The sequence below is a fragment of the Haliotis rufescens genome, unplaced genomic scaffold, assembly GCF_023055435.1.
Source record: "Haliotis rufescens isolate VD_foot unplaced genomic scaffold, xgHalRufe1.0.p SCAF_15, whole genome shotgun sequence".
NCBI lineage: Eukaryota > Metazoa > Mollusca > Gastropoda > Lepetellida > Haliotidae > Haliotis > Haliotis rufescens.
The window spans coordinates 15,161,736-15,179,795 of NW_025963835.1; the positions used below are offsets into that span (position 1 = coordinate 15,161,736).

An 18,060-nucleotide genomic window follows, 5' to 3' on the forward strand; every position below is an offset into this window, starting at 1 on the left:
ACAGTATGTCCCATATTCCTTTATAACGTTTTAAACAAATTGGTAATGGAGGTTGAGAACTATTTCATTGTTGAATTACATTACTGACTTAGTCTAAAAAAAATAATAGTGGTGGTTTAAATATCAGGCTGATTTGTATTTTTCCTCAAGACAGACAAGTTTGAAAACATGTCAGTATTTTAAAACTGTGTAATGTGATTTTTTAACTTAAATGTGAAATTCCTTTCAGCAACTGTATGTGAATATTTTTTTCAGGTTGAACCAGCTATGGTGGCAGACATAAACTTCTCCAAAGTCAAGAAGGTGCACTTGGCACCACCTCTGGCCCAGAGACAACCAGTTTAATTTGCAGATAGTTCTAGTCTTTTAGTAAAGTTGAGAAAAAGTGTACCCTCCGCAGCCATATTTACTATTACAAACCCGGTTACCGACTGGTCCCAAGAAGAACATGCCCAACTTCCTTCTCCACTATCACTTTTATTTGATGAGAAATATAAACATTTGACTGAGGCAGAGTTGAAATGTAAATGTGAGAATATTTTTTCTGATGAGTTAAAAATAACACAGCAGGAAGCTACAGTGTTGGAGAAAGAAACCATCTGTCAGAGTGGATCAGCTACCTGGTTTGAGTACAGAATAGGACGTTTAACTGCCTCTTATTTTGGGAGTATTTATCATTGTCAGTGTAAACCCAGTCAGGTTTCGTTATTGAAAAAGATCATGCAATATGACCAAACTACTGACTCTGACAGTAATAAACATGACCAAGCTAGAGTGTATGCTCCCTGTGAGTGGGGTTTGGACCACGAAAATGACGCTCTTGATCAATATAAAACTATTATGATGTCTGGTCATACCAACCTTGTCTTACAGAAATCCGGTTTTGTCATCAACCCAGATTTCCCCCACTTAGGTGCTACACCTGACTCATATATGTGACATGTGACTGTTGTGGTAAGGGTCTTGTGGAGGTTAAGTGTCTCTTTAAATACAGAGACCAGCATCCTTGTGAAATTTGTGATAATCAGTTCTATCTAAAACCTCATGTAAAATATGATCCTGTTTGTATAAACTCGCTTCAAACTAGCCACAATTATTATCATCAGGTGCAAGGCCAGTTACATGTCTGTGATATGAATTATTGTGACTTTGTTGTCTGGTCCAGAAAGGGTATCCATATTGAACGTGTCATAAAAGACACTACATTTTGGAACTCACTGAAAGTGAAATTAGATTTCTACTTTTTGAGAATTGTTTTACCTGAACTACTGACTAGAGCACATGACCATAAGATGAACCATGTTCACCCAGTATCCAGAGAAAGGCGTCGCTGCATAAAGTATGAATAATACAATGCAATGTATGTACATCAATGCTTGTGGTAAGAGGCTACAAACGTGATCAGGTGGTCAGGCTCGCTGATTTGTTTGAACTGTGTCATCATATCCCAATTGTGTGGATCGATGCTCATGATGTCAATCACTGGATTGTCTGGTCCAGACTCAATTATTTACAGACAGCTGTCATATAGCTAACATATTACTGATTGCAGAGTTAAACAACAAACAAACAAATGTACATAAATGCATTTTTAATGTTACTGTCCATTTATATAACCCTACAAAGCCAAAGTACACTAAATTAAATCTCAAAGTTCATCAATTAATTTTTTTCCCATTTGTCTTCATCATGTTCAGTTGTTCATGAACTTATTGTTACACATCACACATCAATAATTATGTTTGGAAGCACTTAAGTTGTAGCACTTGTGTGGAAAGAGTGATATGCAGCAAATATAAACACCTCATTTCTTAGTTTGTTTATATGTGATAAATAATTATAATAATAATATGCTATTTATATTGCACGTTTCCACCCCACTCAGGGGCATGCTCAAAGCGCTATTACCCTGGTCACTGGGTCAATGTGCACTCAAGAATCATTCTCAGCTCCCTGGGGAGTACTGTAGACAGCTTTATTTCTTCGCCGTTAAAATATTCCGAATACCACACCAAAGACAATACTGCGACAAGATATTTTTGCGAGTTGATGTGTTGATAATTGATAATTGATTACTGTGAGGTAACAGTGACACTAATTGGTCTGTTTACACTGTCATTTGTGATGTATTGTGTGACCATTCTGCATTCATTTGTGATTTTAACTTTTAGAGTAACTTGTGGTTCTGGTTGAAGATTTCAACGTTTGATGACGTGTTGCAATGAATAAAGTATGTATGTATTATTTATACATACACTAAGTTTTGCGATTGAGTCTCGTTCACAAAACTCGCAATAATAAAACGGTCGCAAAAAATTCCCTGTTTACAGTATACAACCCAAGCTGCCTTTTAGGTGATAGAAGGTTAACAACCACGTTGTCATCTCATCCTACCGCGTTGTCATCTCATCCTACCGGGTAACCATTCACTGCTAGGTGAAGAGAGGCACATTTCAAACAAAGTCACTTGCCCAAGGAGACGCCACACGTGTTACATGTGCTTCAATGCGTATATAATTCACCTGTCATGATAAATGAAATATTAAGACAAAAAGCTGAATATATCTGTACATTAATACATGTTGATAACATCAACAGTTCCTTTTTTTTGTATCAAAAAGTGTTTACCATGTACCGGTAATTTAACATCTACTTGTTCAAAATTAACTTAGCAGAACAAGGATATAGAACATAGCAGTAGTACTAGGATCAATTATGTTTATCAAGTCAACTGAAATTGATCCACTACTCAGCACAACTTCATTACCAATACTTATGTTATATACATGTATACTATGTAGACCACTATTCTAGTATTGGAGGACACAGGTTCACAAGAGCTGCGCATACTTGAACCATATTTCCGACAGTGGTCTCTGCTGAAGTGTTCGCTTTCTTGACAAGAGTGATAGGGAGAGGACCTTTCATCACACCCCAGTCTACATGTATCCGCACATTGGAATATACTCTGGTTCTTGCCTTTTGTGTACGCTGGTACCATAAGCTGTGCCCCTTGAGTTGCTAATTCAGTGTCGATGAAAAAGCCCCTGTCAGCCAGAACAACATCACCTGTAGAAATGTATACCACTTTTAGTTATATAATAATTACTGCCTACATTTATACATGCACAAATACACATCATATTTTCAAAATGTACTATGCCAAGAATGTAATCAAAGTATAGTTAAGATTCCTTGGAACATTTGCACTAATTATTTTATGAAATCTTAATAAAAATGTCTCTAGCTAAAACTATCTATATGCAACCCTGATTCAACGCTTCATTGATAAAATACCAATTTCCTCGCGAATAAAACTGTATCAGGAAATAAAGCATATATACAAATTATTTTACAAATACCATTGTTTCATGTGTACCTGGCACAAACTTGTCAATGATGCCACTTGTAAGAGTTATGGTCTTGTCACTGGCTCGTCCACCCCATACGGGGGACAGAAAGATGATGGCTCCTGATGGACTGATACCAATAAGGAACTTCACTGTGTTGTGCTGCTTGTACCTTGAGTAAGTCTGGGATCTGGCTTTGTTGTCACTGGCTCGTCCACCCCATACAGGGGACAGAAAGATGATGGCTCCTGATGGACTGATACCAATAAGGAACTTCACTGTGTTGTGCTGCTTGTACCTTGAGTAGGTCTGGGATCTGGCTTTGTTGTTACTGGCTCGTCCACCCCATACAGGGGACAGAAAGATGATGGCTCCTGATGGACTGATACCAATAAGGAACTTCACTGTGTTGTGCTGCTTGTACCTTGAGTAAGTCTGGGATCTGGCTTTGTTGTTACTGGCTCTCTCGATGAAGATTTCTGTACAGTCAATGATGCATCTTACTCTTCTGAAAATCTTGTTGCGGAAACACTTGGGTAGGTGCATTTCAGTAGTATCAGGCCACATCACTAGTCTTCCAAGGTGGATGTACAGTACATCAAGCCATGCGTGAAAGATCCTCGTAGCCGATGACTAAGATATACCAAACCTGTATGCCAAGTCCTGCATGCATAAATTCTTCCTCAATTTCATCAGAGTTAGGAGGAGTTCATCCTCATCAGAAAGCTTGTTCTTCTTCCTATTGACATGATGAGAAGTCTCGCTGCAAATGTCCATAAATACACTAACATTCTGTAGACCTGTATATAATGACAACTGTTTGTCATTAGTTTTTTTAATGTTCTTCATGCAGCATACTCAGGTATTTTCCACTTTAAGCTCTGATACAGTTTTCTTCAATTTACATATGTCAACTTGTAAGGACTGAACTAGGGTCTGTGTGAGGTCAACTTGCTTTTCCAATGTGCTGATGTACTTCTCCTGGACACGGTTGGTCATCTCAAGATGCAAGGCATATTCTTTCCAGGAAAGCAGGTCTTCCATCTCGCGGTTCTGTATGTTAGTCTGCGATGATGCAGGATAGCAAGATCGAGCTGTCATCATTGGATCAGTCTGGACACTAACACTGACAGGGCTGTTATCATCATCAATCTGCAGAAACAATATAAGTCTTTACAACTTAGCACAGACATGCTTTGTAATTATGCACATTATCAAACTCTTTTGTGAAACACATACTGTCTTTTACAATCAAATATTTGTAGTTGACAAAAACAACATAATTTGTATTTTTTTAACATAATATGTCTATTTTTAATTTAAACAGTACAAAATTATCTTCAAAATGTTCAAGAAAACAAGTAACTGTGAGAAGATCAGGGTTCACTCTAGGAATTTTCTGACATGGGCCCTTATGTGAAAATTTCAAATAACCAAAGGTACAACCACACCGGCCCGTACAGCACAATGTTAAAATGTCCCATTATATTTGAAAATGTGGTGTTTTTTTCAAATTTAGGAGCTAAAAGCACAAGGCCCGACCCTGGAAGATTACTATAGTATGTAAAGTATAATTTTACTTGCACTAAACTAAAAGGCATATGGTATTCCATGAAAATAATACATCAGTGAGAACTTACACTAGCAATAGACAGAAGAGCTGATGCAGCTATACTGCGCTGAACGTTCTCTTGCCTCTCTTTCAAACGGTTCTGCCTGTTTATTCTCTGTTTTGTGGTAGCAGCATTCTCTGTTTTGAAGGAAAACAGACTTGGCACATAGTCCGCATCATTTGGATCCTTTGAGGGACGATCTTTGCAAGTAAAAGAAAATGCACAATTTACAGTCAGTCAGACCCCAGTGTTTCATATCATTTTTCCACCAAACTAAAAAAGAATAACCCCCAACTGGATATGTCAAGCGAAACTAATTTTCGTTTCGTCTGTCGTTTCATATTCTGAAAAATTCAAGGGGAACCACTCCAGCTTATGCAGCACACACATTTGGGAAGGTTGCTTCATTAATAATAATACTTCTTACCATGGTTTCACAGTCGTTCGGAACCTTTTTTAAGATCTGACACCAGATTATGCTGTCCGAAAATTTATCTATTTTTTTTTAGTGGAGACAGGCCTATCGGAAATTCGAACTTGAACAGCAACGCCAAAACCACATTCCGCCGCAGTGACCAGCTGCTGATGACATAGACTAGGCTAGCTTTACACTAAGTCTTGTACCAGGCTGGCCCCTCTGGGTAGTAGGTCTGGTCTCTCCTTTGTCCTTGGACCCCCTTTCCGATCATAAGGGTTGAGTATCCCTTGCCAATGAAACACGTGTTTACCATCCTTTTACCTTAGAGCACCCATTTACGACACATGGGGTTAGTTCTGAGTTCGGTTATGGTTTAGAAGTCTCTTGATATAAACATATTTATTTCCAAAAGTGGAGGGATTGGCAAACAAGCAAATTTTGCTTATCTGAATGCCTCTCCCAAACATGATACATAAGTCTCTTTTAACGAATTAATCCAATGTAATTTTCGCAGTATACTCATCCTTATATAATTTCAGCTTCATGACAGTGTGAACATTGAGTGCCCCCTACACAAGTATGCAGTCACTGACAACTTATGGAGTGACCTGTACAAAACGGAAGATGCAGACGACTAGTACAAGCACGCACGCACACACACACACACACGCACGCACGCACATATCGCTATATAAGTGCAATAACCTGGGCGCGACATTCAACCCAATTTCAACTCACCTCACTTATCTTACTTTGTTCATGTGTCTAAAGCTTGTGGAATGTGTTAATTACTGAAATGAAAAGCATTTTAATGTTTTTTTCATATCTTTTCAGAATATGTGCACATAGCTTTCAATGACCAGACGAAAAAAAATTTCATTTCAAGTATGTTGAGAAGAAAACGTAAGTAAAGCACACTATTTACATTCATAATACATTTTATTCCGCAGGCTCTATTGTAAAGTTAAACTCTAGCTGCGTATAGGCTGCCATTATCCATTATATTAGACAATATGGATCCATCTCATCTATACATCTATTTTCTTTTGTGACAGGACCCATCTCTGAAAAAATCACCTCACCCAAGAAAATACGACTCATTCATGAGAATGAAAAGTGCAAAGTCTCCCAAGGAATTGTCTTGTAATATAGCATGTGAATAAATAATTTTTTGAAATATCTCACGAAATTAGTTTTATTTTATTGCTTGTAATCATGTGAACTAAAAATGTTTGTTTTGAGGAAAAAGGTCATTTGAAGCAACTCAAGGTTAAACTATCCAATGATTGAATCTTATTTCTCCTGAATTAAAATAATTCTGCTAAATATTACTGCATAAAAAAAATTTGCCAGAAATTTCTGTAGAAAAAAATAATTCTGCCAGAAATTTCTGTAGAAAAAAAAAATACTGCCAGAAATTTCTGCAGATAAAAAAAATTCTGCCAGAAATTTCTGCAGTAATGCATTTTCTGAGCCAATTTTTGAGCTTATGAACATGTGAACACACTGGGACACACATTATTTGGATTCGTCTCCTCGAGAGCTTTCCAGTGATATAAAACATGTTTTTGTAGCTCGCTTCCTTCTGTGTGGTCAAGTTCGGACTCCTGGCCATTCCTAAGTTGTCCCGCCCTGCCTAGTCTGATTATAAATATAAATCATCCAGTCCATAACAGACGCTAAGTGTATATGTGTGTTGTAGCATGGTTGGCCACTGTCTTGTAGTAATGTATCTCTGTGTGTCCATCAATCGGTCCCTATCCCACGCTACACGTATGTGTTATATCATGGTTGTCCGCTGTGTTTCAGTACTGTATGTTCTCATGTAAATCATCCAGTCCATAACAGACGCTAAGTGTATATGTGTGTTGTAGCATGGTTGTCCGCTGTGTTTCAGTACTGTATCTCTGTGTGTCCATCATCCGGTCCATATCCCAAGCTACACGTATGTGTTATATCATGGTTGGCCATTTTGTTTCAGTACTGTATGTTCCCATGTCAATCATCCAATCATCATTGTTGGCCATTTTGTTTCAGTACTGTATGTTCCCATGCCAATCATCCAGTCCATAACAGACGCTAAGTGTATATGAGTGTTGTAGCATGGTTGGCCGCTGTCTTGTAGTACTGTATCTCTGTGTGACCATCATCCGGTCCATATCCCACGCTACACGTATGTGTGATATTATGGTTGTCCACTGTTTTTCAGTACTGTATGTTCCCATACCAATAACCCAGTCCATAACAGACGCTAAGTGTATATGTGTGTGTTATATCATGGTTGGCCATTTTGTTTCAGTACTGTATGTTCCCATGTCAATCATCCAGTCCATAACAGACGCTAAGTGTATATGTGTGTTATATCATGGTTGGCCATTTTGTTTCAGTACTGTATGTTCCCATGTCAATCATCCAGTCCATAACAGACGCTTAGTGTACATGTGTGTTATATCATGGTTGGCCATTTTGTTTCAGTACTGTATGTTCCCATGTCAATCATCCTGTCCATAACAGACGCTAAGTGTATATGAGTGTTGTAGCATGGTTGGCCGCTGTCTTGTAGTACTGTATCTCTGTGTGACCATCATCCGGTCTATATCCCACGCTACACGTATGTGTGATATTATGGTTGTCCACTGTTTTTCAGTACTGTATGTTCCCATACCAATCATCCAGTCCATAACAGACGCTAAGTGTATATGTGTGTTATATCATGGTTGGCCATTTTGTTTCAGTACTGTATGTTCCCATGTCAATCATCCAGTCCATAACAGACGCTAAGTTTATATGTGTGTTATATCATGGTTGGCCATTAGTTTCAGTACTGTATGTTCCCATGTCAATCATCCAGTCCATAACAGACGCTAAGTGTATATGTGTGTTTTAGGATGGTTGGCCGCTGTCTTGTAGTACTGTATCTCTGTGTGACCATCGTCCGGTCCCTATCCCACTCTACACGTATATGTGTGTTATAACATGGTTGTCCACTGTTTTTCAGTACTGTATGTTCCCATGTCAATCATCAAGTCCACAACAGACGCTTAGTGTGTATGTGTGTTATAGCATGGTGGTCCACTGTGTTTCAGTACTTTATGTCCACGTATCAATCATCCGGTCCATATCCCATACCACATCTGTGTGTGTGTTATATTATATCATGGTTGTCCACTGTGTTTCAGTCCTTTATGTCCACGTATCAATCATCCGGTCCATATCCCATACCACATCTATGTGTGAGTTATATTATATCATGGTTGTCCACTGTGTTTCAGTCCTTTATGTCCACGTGCCAATCATCCGGTCCATATCCCATACCACATCTATGTGTGTGTTATATTATATCATGGTTGTCCACTGTGTTTCAGTCCTTTATGTCCACGTGCCAATCATCCGGTCCATATCCCATACCATATCTATGTGTGAGTTATATTATAGCATGGTTGTCCACTGTGTTTCAGTACTTTATGTCCACGTGCCAATCATCCGGTCCATATCCCATACCACATCTATGTGTGAGTTATATTATAGCATGGTTGTCCACTGTGTTTCAGTACTTAATGTCCACGTGCCAATCATCCGGTCAATATCCCATACCACATCTATGTGTGAGTTATATTATACCATGGTTGTCCACTGTGTTTCAGTACTTTATGTCCATGTTCCAATCATCCGGTCCATATCCCATGCCACATCTATGTGTGAGTTATATTATAGCATGGTTGTCCACTGTGTTTCAGTACTTTATGTCCACGTATCAACCAGCCGGCCCATATCCCATACCACATCTATGTGTGTGTTATATTATACCAGGGTTGTCCCCCGTGTTTCAGTAACAAGATGCGGCTGGGGAACGTCCTGCTGGCGTGCATCGGCTTTATGACGTCAGGCACATACGGAGACTGTCATGATGAGTCACTCTCAGTATACGTCACAGGTAGGTAATATAAGAGGAAATAGTGCACTTCAGTTGCTATTTACTATCTTCTTTAAGCGGTATTTAGAAGTTGGCGTCATGAACAAGGAAATTGAGGCAACATTTCGGTGTGTATCCTAACACTTCCTCCATGTCTGACAGAATGATTTTCAGCGACCTTTGAATGTTTGATAAGAGCTGTAGTTGCGTGCTTACGTTTTCATGCAAATTGTATGAGTGGAGGGTGCTTCCACTAGAGCAGGACATGTAAACCCTTTTCATGAACACCCGGTGTCATCGCAGATTGCAATGATGCAGTCATACGATTGTTTTGACTAATTTGCCTTTTACGCCCAATGGAATTTGCAGGTGATCGAGACTCAGTATTCTTAGGCGATGAAGTTTCGAATTAGCATGGCCGAAAGTTTTCTGTTACCATATTTCCAGAAGGAACAACTGGCCCCAAATAAGATCCGCTGTTTTCTTTTCAAATTTTGAAAAAGGCCATTTACAACCTTAGTGCACATAAATTTGGCTTGGTTGATGCATGTCATCGTATCCCAGTTGCGTAGATCGATGCTCATGACACCAATCACTGAGCTGTGAGGTTTGCTTGCATCCAATTTGGCGAAACAAATAAAGCAGGCAGATGACAATGCGACCCGTGAAGATCCGGAGTAGAACAGGTTTTCAGCAACCCATGCTTACCCGAAGGGCGACTATGCTTGTCGTCAGAGGCGACTAACGGGATCGAGTGGTCAGGTTCGCTGACTTGGTTGAAACATGTCATCGTATCTCAATTGCTCAATTGCTCGATTATTTATAGACTGCAGTCATATAGCTGGAATATTGCTGAGTGCGACGTTAAACAGCAAAGGTAACCATCATGGGTGAACATAGTTTGTTACTTTCCTGATCAATCGTTCTCTGCATATTGTAGGAGATGGTTTCATCCGGGTTCGTTTATCGAGTCCTGACATGGTGGCTGTAGATGGGACTATTCTAACCAGATGTGGACTGAGGTGTGCCTGTTATAACAAGATGTTCCTCTGTTGCAGGTAGGATACACCAGCATTGTACATGTATGACATCTTTTAATTCAATGTAGATTCAAAATGAATTATTTAACTTTAATGTGGATATATTTTCTGTGGGGTAGAGCAGGGAGATTATCAGATTAAATTGTTATTCTACCGGTCTTGAATCAGCCATATAATTTATTATTATTATGCCTCAAACTGAGATTGACCAATCAGAGAGCAAAACTACTGACCCCACACGAGCCCGTATACCGTCATAAAATCCAAGATGGTTGTTACTGACCTAATATGAGACCGTATACCGTCAGTAACAGCCATTTTGGATTTTCCAACACCCACCTCACATATTTCACATGGAAATTCTGGTACAGAAATTCGTTATTTGACACAGTTTTGTGTTTATCATTAATTGTGATGAGCAAAGACACGTTCGTGACTTTATTTATAAGAAATATAGAGTAAAACAAGCTTACAACGGAGGTCACTGAGTTATAGCAACGTCATAGAACATACTATAGGATGACGTCACAAACAAGAAACGTGACTGCAATGACGTCACATAGCAAATGAATGTAATAGGGAAAAGCAATAGAATAGATAGCAAAACAAAGCAGCATAAATATAGAATACTAAACGAGCTCCCGTGTAATACCAATTTTATGAAACGAGTGAATAGTTGTGGTATCTGACGAGCGAAAGCGAGTCAGATACCACAACTATTCACGAGTTTCATAAAATTGGTTTTACACGGGAGCGAGTTTAGTTATACTGTTGAGTACGAATAGGCTGACACCTACATGATCCACGACATGAGTTTAACAGAATAATACTTCAAACACGTCAAAAGTTGAAACGTATGCATTTCATACCATACAACGGGTCTACCTTTAGAATTCACAAAATTATCGTAGGGCTAAGACTTTCGCATCTCACATACTTTAACTTAGACCAACGACTGTCGTTGCGCTACAATACGATCGCCTTGTGGAACGGGCCTTGCACCTCAAAGTTTTCAATAACGTCACAATACCCGATGACGTAATTTGTGGAATTTTGATGCAAGATCCATCGGCGAAACAATGCCATGTGACGTCAGCCTAGCAACAAGGTTGCTGGGGTCATCGAGTGTGCATAAGCTCCTCTCAGTGATCTATCAACTCCACACGCAATGTCGTTGAATAAGCCAAGGGATGTTGAGAGCTTTCAATATTTGTTCGTGAAACGTGTTCCGAGAGTACATAAGCACGCGTTTTGGTATTACACAATGTGTAATAAAGCTGTATGTTTATTAAACGGGTGATCTCTTCACGGGCAAGTAATAATAAATAATAAATTCGTTATGGTGTCTTTAGTTACTGTATACGGTATAATATTAGGTTAGCAGAAAAATATGTGGGTCGGCTCATGCATCGCCCAATATTTTCCTGCTACTGTCAGTAAAAATCCAAGATGGTTGTTACTGACCTAATATGAGACTGTATACCGTCAGTAACAGTCATCTCACATGTTTCACATGAACATTCTGGTTCAAAATTCGTTGATTCGAAACTGTTTTGTGTTTGTATACCATTAATGTGCAAGGTCATCAATTATTAAAGAAATCACGTGCGTGGTTTAATTAAACATATAGAGTAGTCGGCGAAGGAGGGCAGTTGAACAGACAGAAGACTTCAGCAAATGATAATGCCCTGAAAAATTGATTTAACGTAACTACAGATAAAATGGATAGAATTTTTACCTTATCCCCAAAAGAACAAAGCAACACACAGCAACATACTTGTAGTGGCTGTTATGTGTTAAAACCCATCAGGTCACTGATTTACAAATAGCAACGTCATAGAACATAATATAGGATGACGTCACACAAAAAGAAACGTGACGGCAATGACGTCACATAGCAAATAGGGAAAAGCGGACTGCTATCAGGTTACAGTGGCCCGCAGTATTCTGATTCAGCATGCGGACATGTTTATGATAATTCTATTCATTTTAGCTACAATACTTGTTTAAACGTTCACGTTTAGTGCATTATATATTCCATTGTTAACGTTTGTGTTTACATTAAAGCGTTGTATCGGAAACACATGTACTGGACCTGTCATTTTCACTGGTTGTAAGAGTCAAGTTTTCATTTTGACATGACATTTGCGATAAAATAATACCAGATAGTGTAAACGTTTCGGCATAATAAATTCGTTATGTTTTATTTAATTGCCGCATACGTTGTCATATTAGGCAAGCAGAAAAATATACTGGACGTGGCTACGAAAGACACTTTAACTAATAACATCATGTCATATACTTCAACGAGACACAGGACCGCCTCTGTGGTCTAGTGGTAGAGCGTCCACCCGGAGAGCGGAAGGTGCGGGGGTCATACCAAAAGACGTTAAAAGATGGTACTTGGTGTTACCCTGTCTGGCGCTCGGCATTAAGGGGCTAAAACAAGAACTGGTCGGCTCAGAGTCAGTATACTGTGTCTGAGTGGGGTATTCATGTTAAGTGAGCTAGCACTATAAATCGGCATCACTCCGGACTAGTACAAGCAGACACACACACACACACACACACACACACACATAAAGGACGTACTCGTTGTTCTTACAGAGTAGGCACCAGGGGGTGGGTGGGGGGATGGGGGTTTGGGGGCGTTCCACAAAGTGCTCTTAGCGCTTCGTTAGATCTATGGTAGAACAGGAATTAAGACAATCACAGAACTAAGATCGCTTTGTGAAACGCGTATCAGATCACGGAGCTTAGTCTAGTTTTACTTTAACACTGACAGTAACTTTAAGTGCTACTATGTGTTGCAGTGATGCTGACTGTATCGCAGTGGACAACAACTGCCCTGCACATCATCTTAACTTTCCACCAGTACCACCAACTAAGTGGGGACAGGGCTTCCATGCTCCTCCGTTCACATCAGTGGAGATAATGGACCAGTCACAGAAGGTCGCATTGGACCCCAGAGTCAGCCAGAGTCTTCAAGCTAATCCAGTGCCAATGCAGAATCTGGATCCAATGCAAGGAGTCGACCATGTCCCGGAGTCTGATAGCAACCAGACCATGAGTGATCCCGATGTCCCTGCGCTTGTTGCCCATGCTCCACCACAGCCTGGTGTTGGACAATCACCTGTCCATACTGACGTTACAATATCACATCAGGACCAGACCATGAGTGATCCCGATGTCCCTGCGCTTGTTGCCCATGCTCCGCCACAGCCTGGTGTTGGACAATCACCTGTCCATACTGACGTTACAATATCACATCAGGACCAGACCATGAGTGATCCCGATGTCCCTGCGCTTGTTGCCCATGCTCCGCCACAGCCTGGTGTTGGACAATCACCTGTCCATACTGACGTTACAATATCACACCAGGACATACATGTCAGTGTGAGCAACGAACCAGATACCAGCTCAGTCAGTGACATGAATCCAATAGACTCAGCATCTGTATCCCGTAGTGACCAGACGGTAAAGAAGGGACGCTTAAACCTTCTTGGAGTTCTGAAAAACGATAAAATGTTCACCGAAGAATATGACAAAGAACCTCAAGAGGTTCCACGAGGCTATGTGGAGGCTAGGGGAGATACAACATCTCCAAGGATGAAGAGAACTCGGAGAGACGCGGACGTTGATGTTACAGCAGAGCAGATGACAACAGAGGAAGTGGTGATTCTTTCCATACCCACCGAATCACCAGCAGCTTCAACGGACAACACAGATTTTGTGCGAAGGAAGAGATCAGATGGTAACACACACAATGGTATGGTTACTGAAGAAATAACACAAGGTGAAGAAAGAGTCACCGAGGCAGAAACTGAAGCATCAGACATTACCCAAGTAGAAACACTTGCTTTCAGAAAAAAACGATCGGCGGAATACGTAGCTACTGAGGAGATCTTGACAACAGAAGACGTCATTGTTCCTCCATTGCCCACGGAAGCTCCAGATACATCCAACCTTCAAATGCCTCCAATGAGAAAGAAACGATCTCCAACAGGCGACGCTACTGAGGAAGTATTGACAACAGAAGAAGTCAGTGTTCCTCCATTGCCCACAGAAGCTCCGGATACATCGGACCTTCAAATGCCTACTATGAGAAAGAAATGATCTCCAACAGGCGAGTAACGTAGGAATTGAACTGATGAATAGATAGTTTTCAGGAGATCTACAAGCAGGCTGACCAAGATGACATACACCAGGTCATTATCAGTAAAACAAATCCAACAGAAGCATTTATGCCTAAATGTTATACATCTACATTCATTTATGTGTTCATTTACAACACGCAATTGTGTAAAGGTGCGTTTTCGTCCATCGGACAGAACACAACAATTACAAATCGAAGACCCATAGGATACAGCTTGTTATGTCACTAAATACTACATAGAAGATGTATCGGAAATTTCAAATGTCACAGTCCTTGAAAACTGAACCTTTAAATCTTGAAATACACGGTCCCATTTACGCCGCTTTTAGCAATATTCAGCAATGTCACGGCGGGAGACACCAGAAATGGGCTTCACACATTACCCATGTCGGGAATCGAACCCGGGTCTTCGGCGTGACGAGAGAACGCTTTAACCACTAAGCAACCCGACCGCCCCTGGTCCCATAAGTAATACCGAAACAATACCCTATGTAAGTAATGGTGTTAGTGGGAATGAAACTATACTATCAGTGGCACTATAATACCAGTGTGAGTATAGTGAATAATGTCAAGAACAGGTCATTGTTCCGATAGTCGGAGGCAATAGTGGTCACAGTACTGGACGGTCAGGTACATGGGATAAAAGTTCACATTATATTGATTTGATTTTATGATTTAATTTGTTTTGAAAATGAAAATAAAATTTTGAAAACGTATCTTACTGAATGTATTTTAGCATATTTGGCACGAAACTGTCTTGGTCAATCCGTTACCACAAGTCCAATATGCTTATCACGACCCAGACGCATAAGACACGTCAATACAATTAACATACAATTCAGATGGAATGTTTTTAAACCTGTAGTTCCTGTTACTTTTGTGTATTAATAGTGTTAAACGATATTAAATATCTCTCAGATGTGTACAGTGCCTTCGCTCGTTTCGTTTCTTTCGTTAATGATGCAATGTCAATGCTCTTTCATCCCTTTTCCGACCGCCTCCGTGGTCTAGTGGTAGAGCGTTCGCCCGGAGAGCGGAAGGTCCGGGGTTCGATCCCCGACCGCGTCATACCAAAAGACGTTAAAAGATGGTACTTGTTGTTACCCTGTCTGGCGCTCGGCATAAAGGGGCTAAAACAAGGACTGGTCGGCTCGGAGTCAGTATACTGTGTCTGAGTGGGGTATTCATGTTAAACTGCGGCATGGTATCCCAGTGAGCTAGCACTATAAATCGGCATCAGTCCGGACTAGTACAAGCAGCCACACACACACATACACGTACATGCACGTCGCTATATAAGTGCAATAATCTTGGACGCGACGTTAAACCCCATTTCACCTCACCTCATCCCTTTTCCGTGAAATTTGTTGGTTTGTTTGTTGTTTAACGCCACACTCAGCAATATTCCAGCTATATGACGGCGGTCTGTAAATAATCGAGTCTGGGCAAGACAATCCAGTGATTGACTTCATGAGCATCGATCCACGCAATTTTGATACGATGACATACATCAACCAAGTCAGCGAGCCTGACCACCCGATCACGTTATTTGCTTCTTACGACAAGCATAGTTGCCTTTTACGGCAAGCATGGGTTGCTGAAGACCTACTCCACCCCGTGAAAATAGCATTCATATGTAAGTAGTTCTATTCAGTATGTAGTCACGTGGGGATGCAGCACTAATTAATTAATTATGTGCAAATGAAGATCCCATCCAGAAATGGTCATGAGCAGCCCGTGCTTGTCGTAAGAGGCGACTAAAGGCTCTCTCTTGGTTGATGGATGCCATCGTATCCCCATTGTGTAGATCGATGCTCAAGATTTCAATCACTGGATTGTCTGGTCCAGATTCGATTATTTACAGACCGCCGTCATTTTGTTGGAATATTGCGGAGTGTGGATTTGAAAAAATATTCAAAAACAAATCTGATGAGACGGTTGTATACATTTACTTAGAAAATATCAGGTTTGGGTATTCCAAAGAAGCATTATTCGATTGTATTCGATTGGCCGAATTTAGCTCAAGATACGTTGTAGACAAAAATGAGACATCTTCCATGTCAATATATTACCCAGAAGCCACACAACTGGGTAGGAATACAGTGGAACTCCTATAGTCAGGACCCTGCTGGTCCGGAACCCCCGGATTCCGACCACTCACTGTTGGGACGGAGATGAAGGATTTCAGGAACAAAAGAGTTTATCCTTGATTCGTTAATCCAGATTTGTTAATCCGGTAGATTTCTCTGAGAATGGTACCGACCGGAGTAACCGGGTTTCACAGAAGCGAGTCACCTAGAAATCCACCAACTCAACATACGGCATCAGTTTGTAGATGGCGTGTTGTGTTTTCTATTTTCACAAGGGGCGGTCGGGTAGCCTAGTGATTAAAGCGTTCGCTCGTCACGCCGAAGACCCGGGTTCGATTCCCGACATGGGTACAATGTGTGAAGCCCATATCTGGTGCCCCCCGCCGTGATATTGTTGGAATACTGCTAAAAGTGGCGTTAAACCATACTCACTCACTCACTCACTCTATTTGCACAGAGGATGGGGAAGAGACGTCGCTTTTCTCTGGAAAGAAAAGAAGATGCCATAAAATATATTTGCTGAACCACCAATACCGATTTGGTCCATTATATTTTATGCGATTTATGTAGAGGCGAAAATGAACCGAGGGCTTACATTTTTTACCAACACCGGGTGTTGTATCCGACTTATAAACCGTAGAAATAACATTTATTAATATTTGTTTAATATTATGTATAAGCGTGTCTTACGACAGTCTACACAAACGCTCGTAAAATATATCAGGCCAGGAAATATACGCTTAAACACGGTACCTCAGTGATGTGGGCCAATGGTTAGAGTGCCTGACGACTGATCAGAAGGTTGTGGGTTCGATTCCCGTCATCCATAATGAAAAGGGTTTAACTCTTGTCTTCGATTTTAGAACAGTAGACGTTTGAAACACTACGTCCAAACTTTGTCTGCTACTCAACACATCAGATCTTGCAAGGTAAATATAAAACCTCACACCCGGTATTAAAATACTTTGGAAAAAGTAAAACCTCACACCCGGTATTAAAATTATTTGGAAAAAGTAAAACTTCACACACGGTATTAAAATACTTTGAAAAAGTAAAACCTTACATACGGTATTAAAATACTTGGAAAAAATAAAACCTCACATCCGGTATTAAAATACTTGGAAAAAATAAAACCTCACACACGGTATTAAAATACTTGGAAAAAGTAAAACCTAAAAACAAAAACTATATGCTATTACCCTTGGCAATACCTGCAAGTTTTATTATGCTAGAAAATGTCATAAATGTGTATATCTTAGCTATTCCCACGAACTACTGTGTATAGCTTATGCCAATTCGGTTGGTCAGGCTCGCTGACTAGGTTGATGCATATCATCGTATCCCAGTTGCTTTGATGATGCTCATGACATGAATCACTGCATTGTCTGGTCCAGACTCGATTATTTACAGACCGCCGCCATATAACTGGTTAATTCCTGAGTGTGGCGTTAGACAACAAACACACAAAACAAAACAGATC

General features: G+C 40.3%; 1 protein-coding gene across 4 annotated transcripts in view; it reads left to right on the forward strand.

Moving 5' to 3' along the window:
- The window catches only part of LOC124138733 (proteoglycan 4-like), a 44,511-nt gene extending 29,305 nt beyond the window's left edge, over positions 1-15,206 (forward strand). The window contains exons 1-5 of one of the 4 annotated variants that reach the window (XM_048396179.1): positions 6,098-6,284; positions 6,437-6,536; positions 9,212-9,315; positions 10,235-10,352; positions 13,148-15,206. In XM_048396179.1, the coding sequence (XP_048252136.1) occupies positions 9,219-9,315; positions 10,235-10,352; positions 13,148-14,450 (1,518 nt within the window). In that variant the 5' untranslated portion in view covers positions 6,098-6,284; positions 6,437-6,536; positions 9,212-9,218 and the 3' untranslated portion in view covers positions 14,451-15,206. Of the gene's footprint in view, positions 1-6,097; positions 6,285-6,436; positions 6,537-9,211; positions 9,316-10,234; positions 10,353-13,147 lie in introns of those variants that run through there. The other 3 variants (XM_048396181.1, XM_048396180.1, XM_046505579.2) reach the window with 3 other exon arrangements.
- The last annotated feature ends 2,854 nt before the right edge of the window (positions 15,207-18,060 follow it).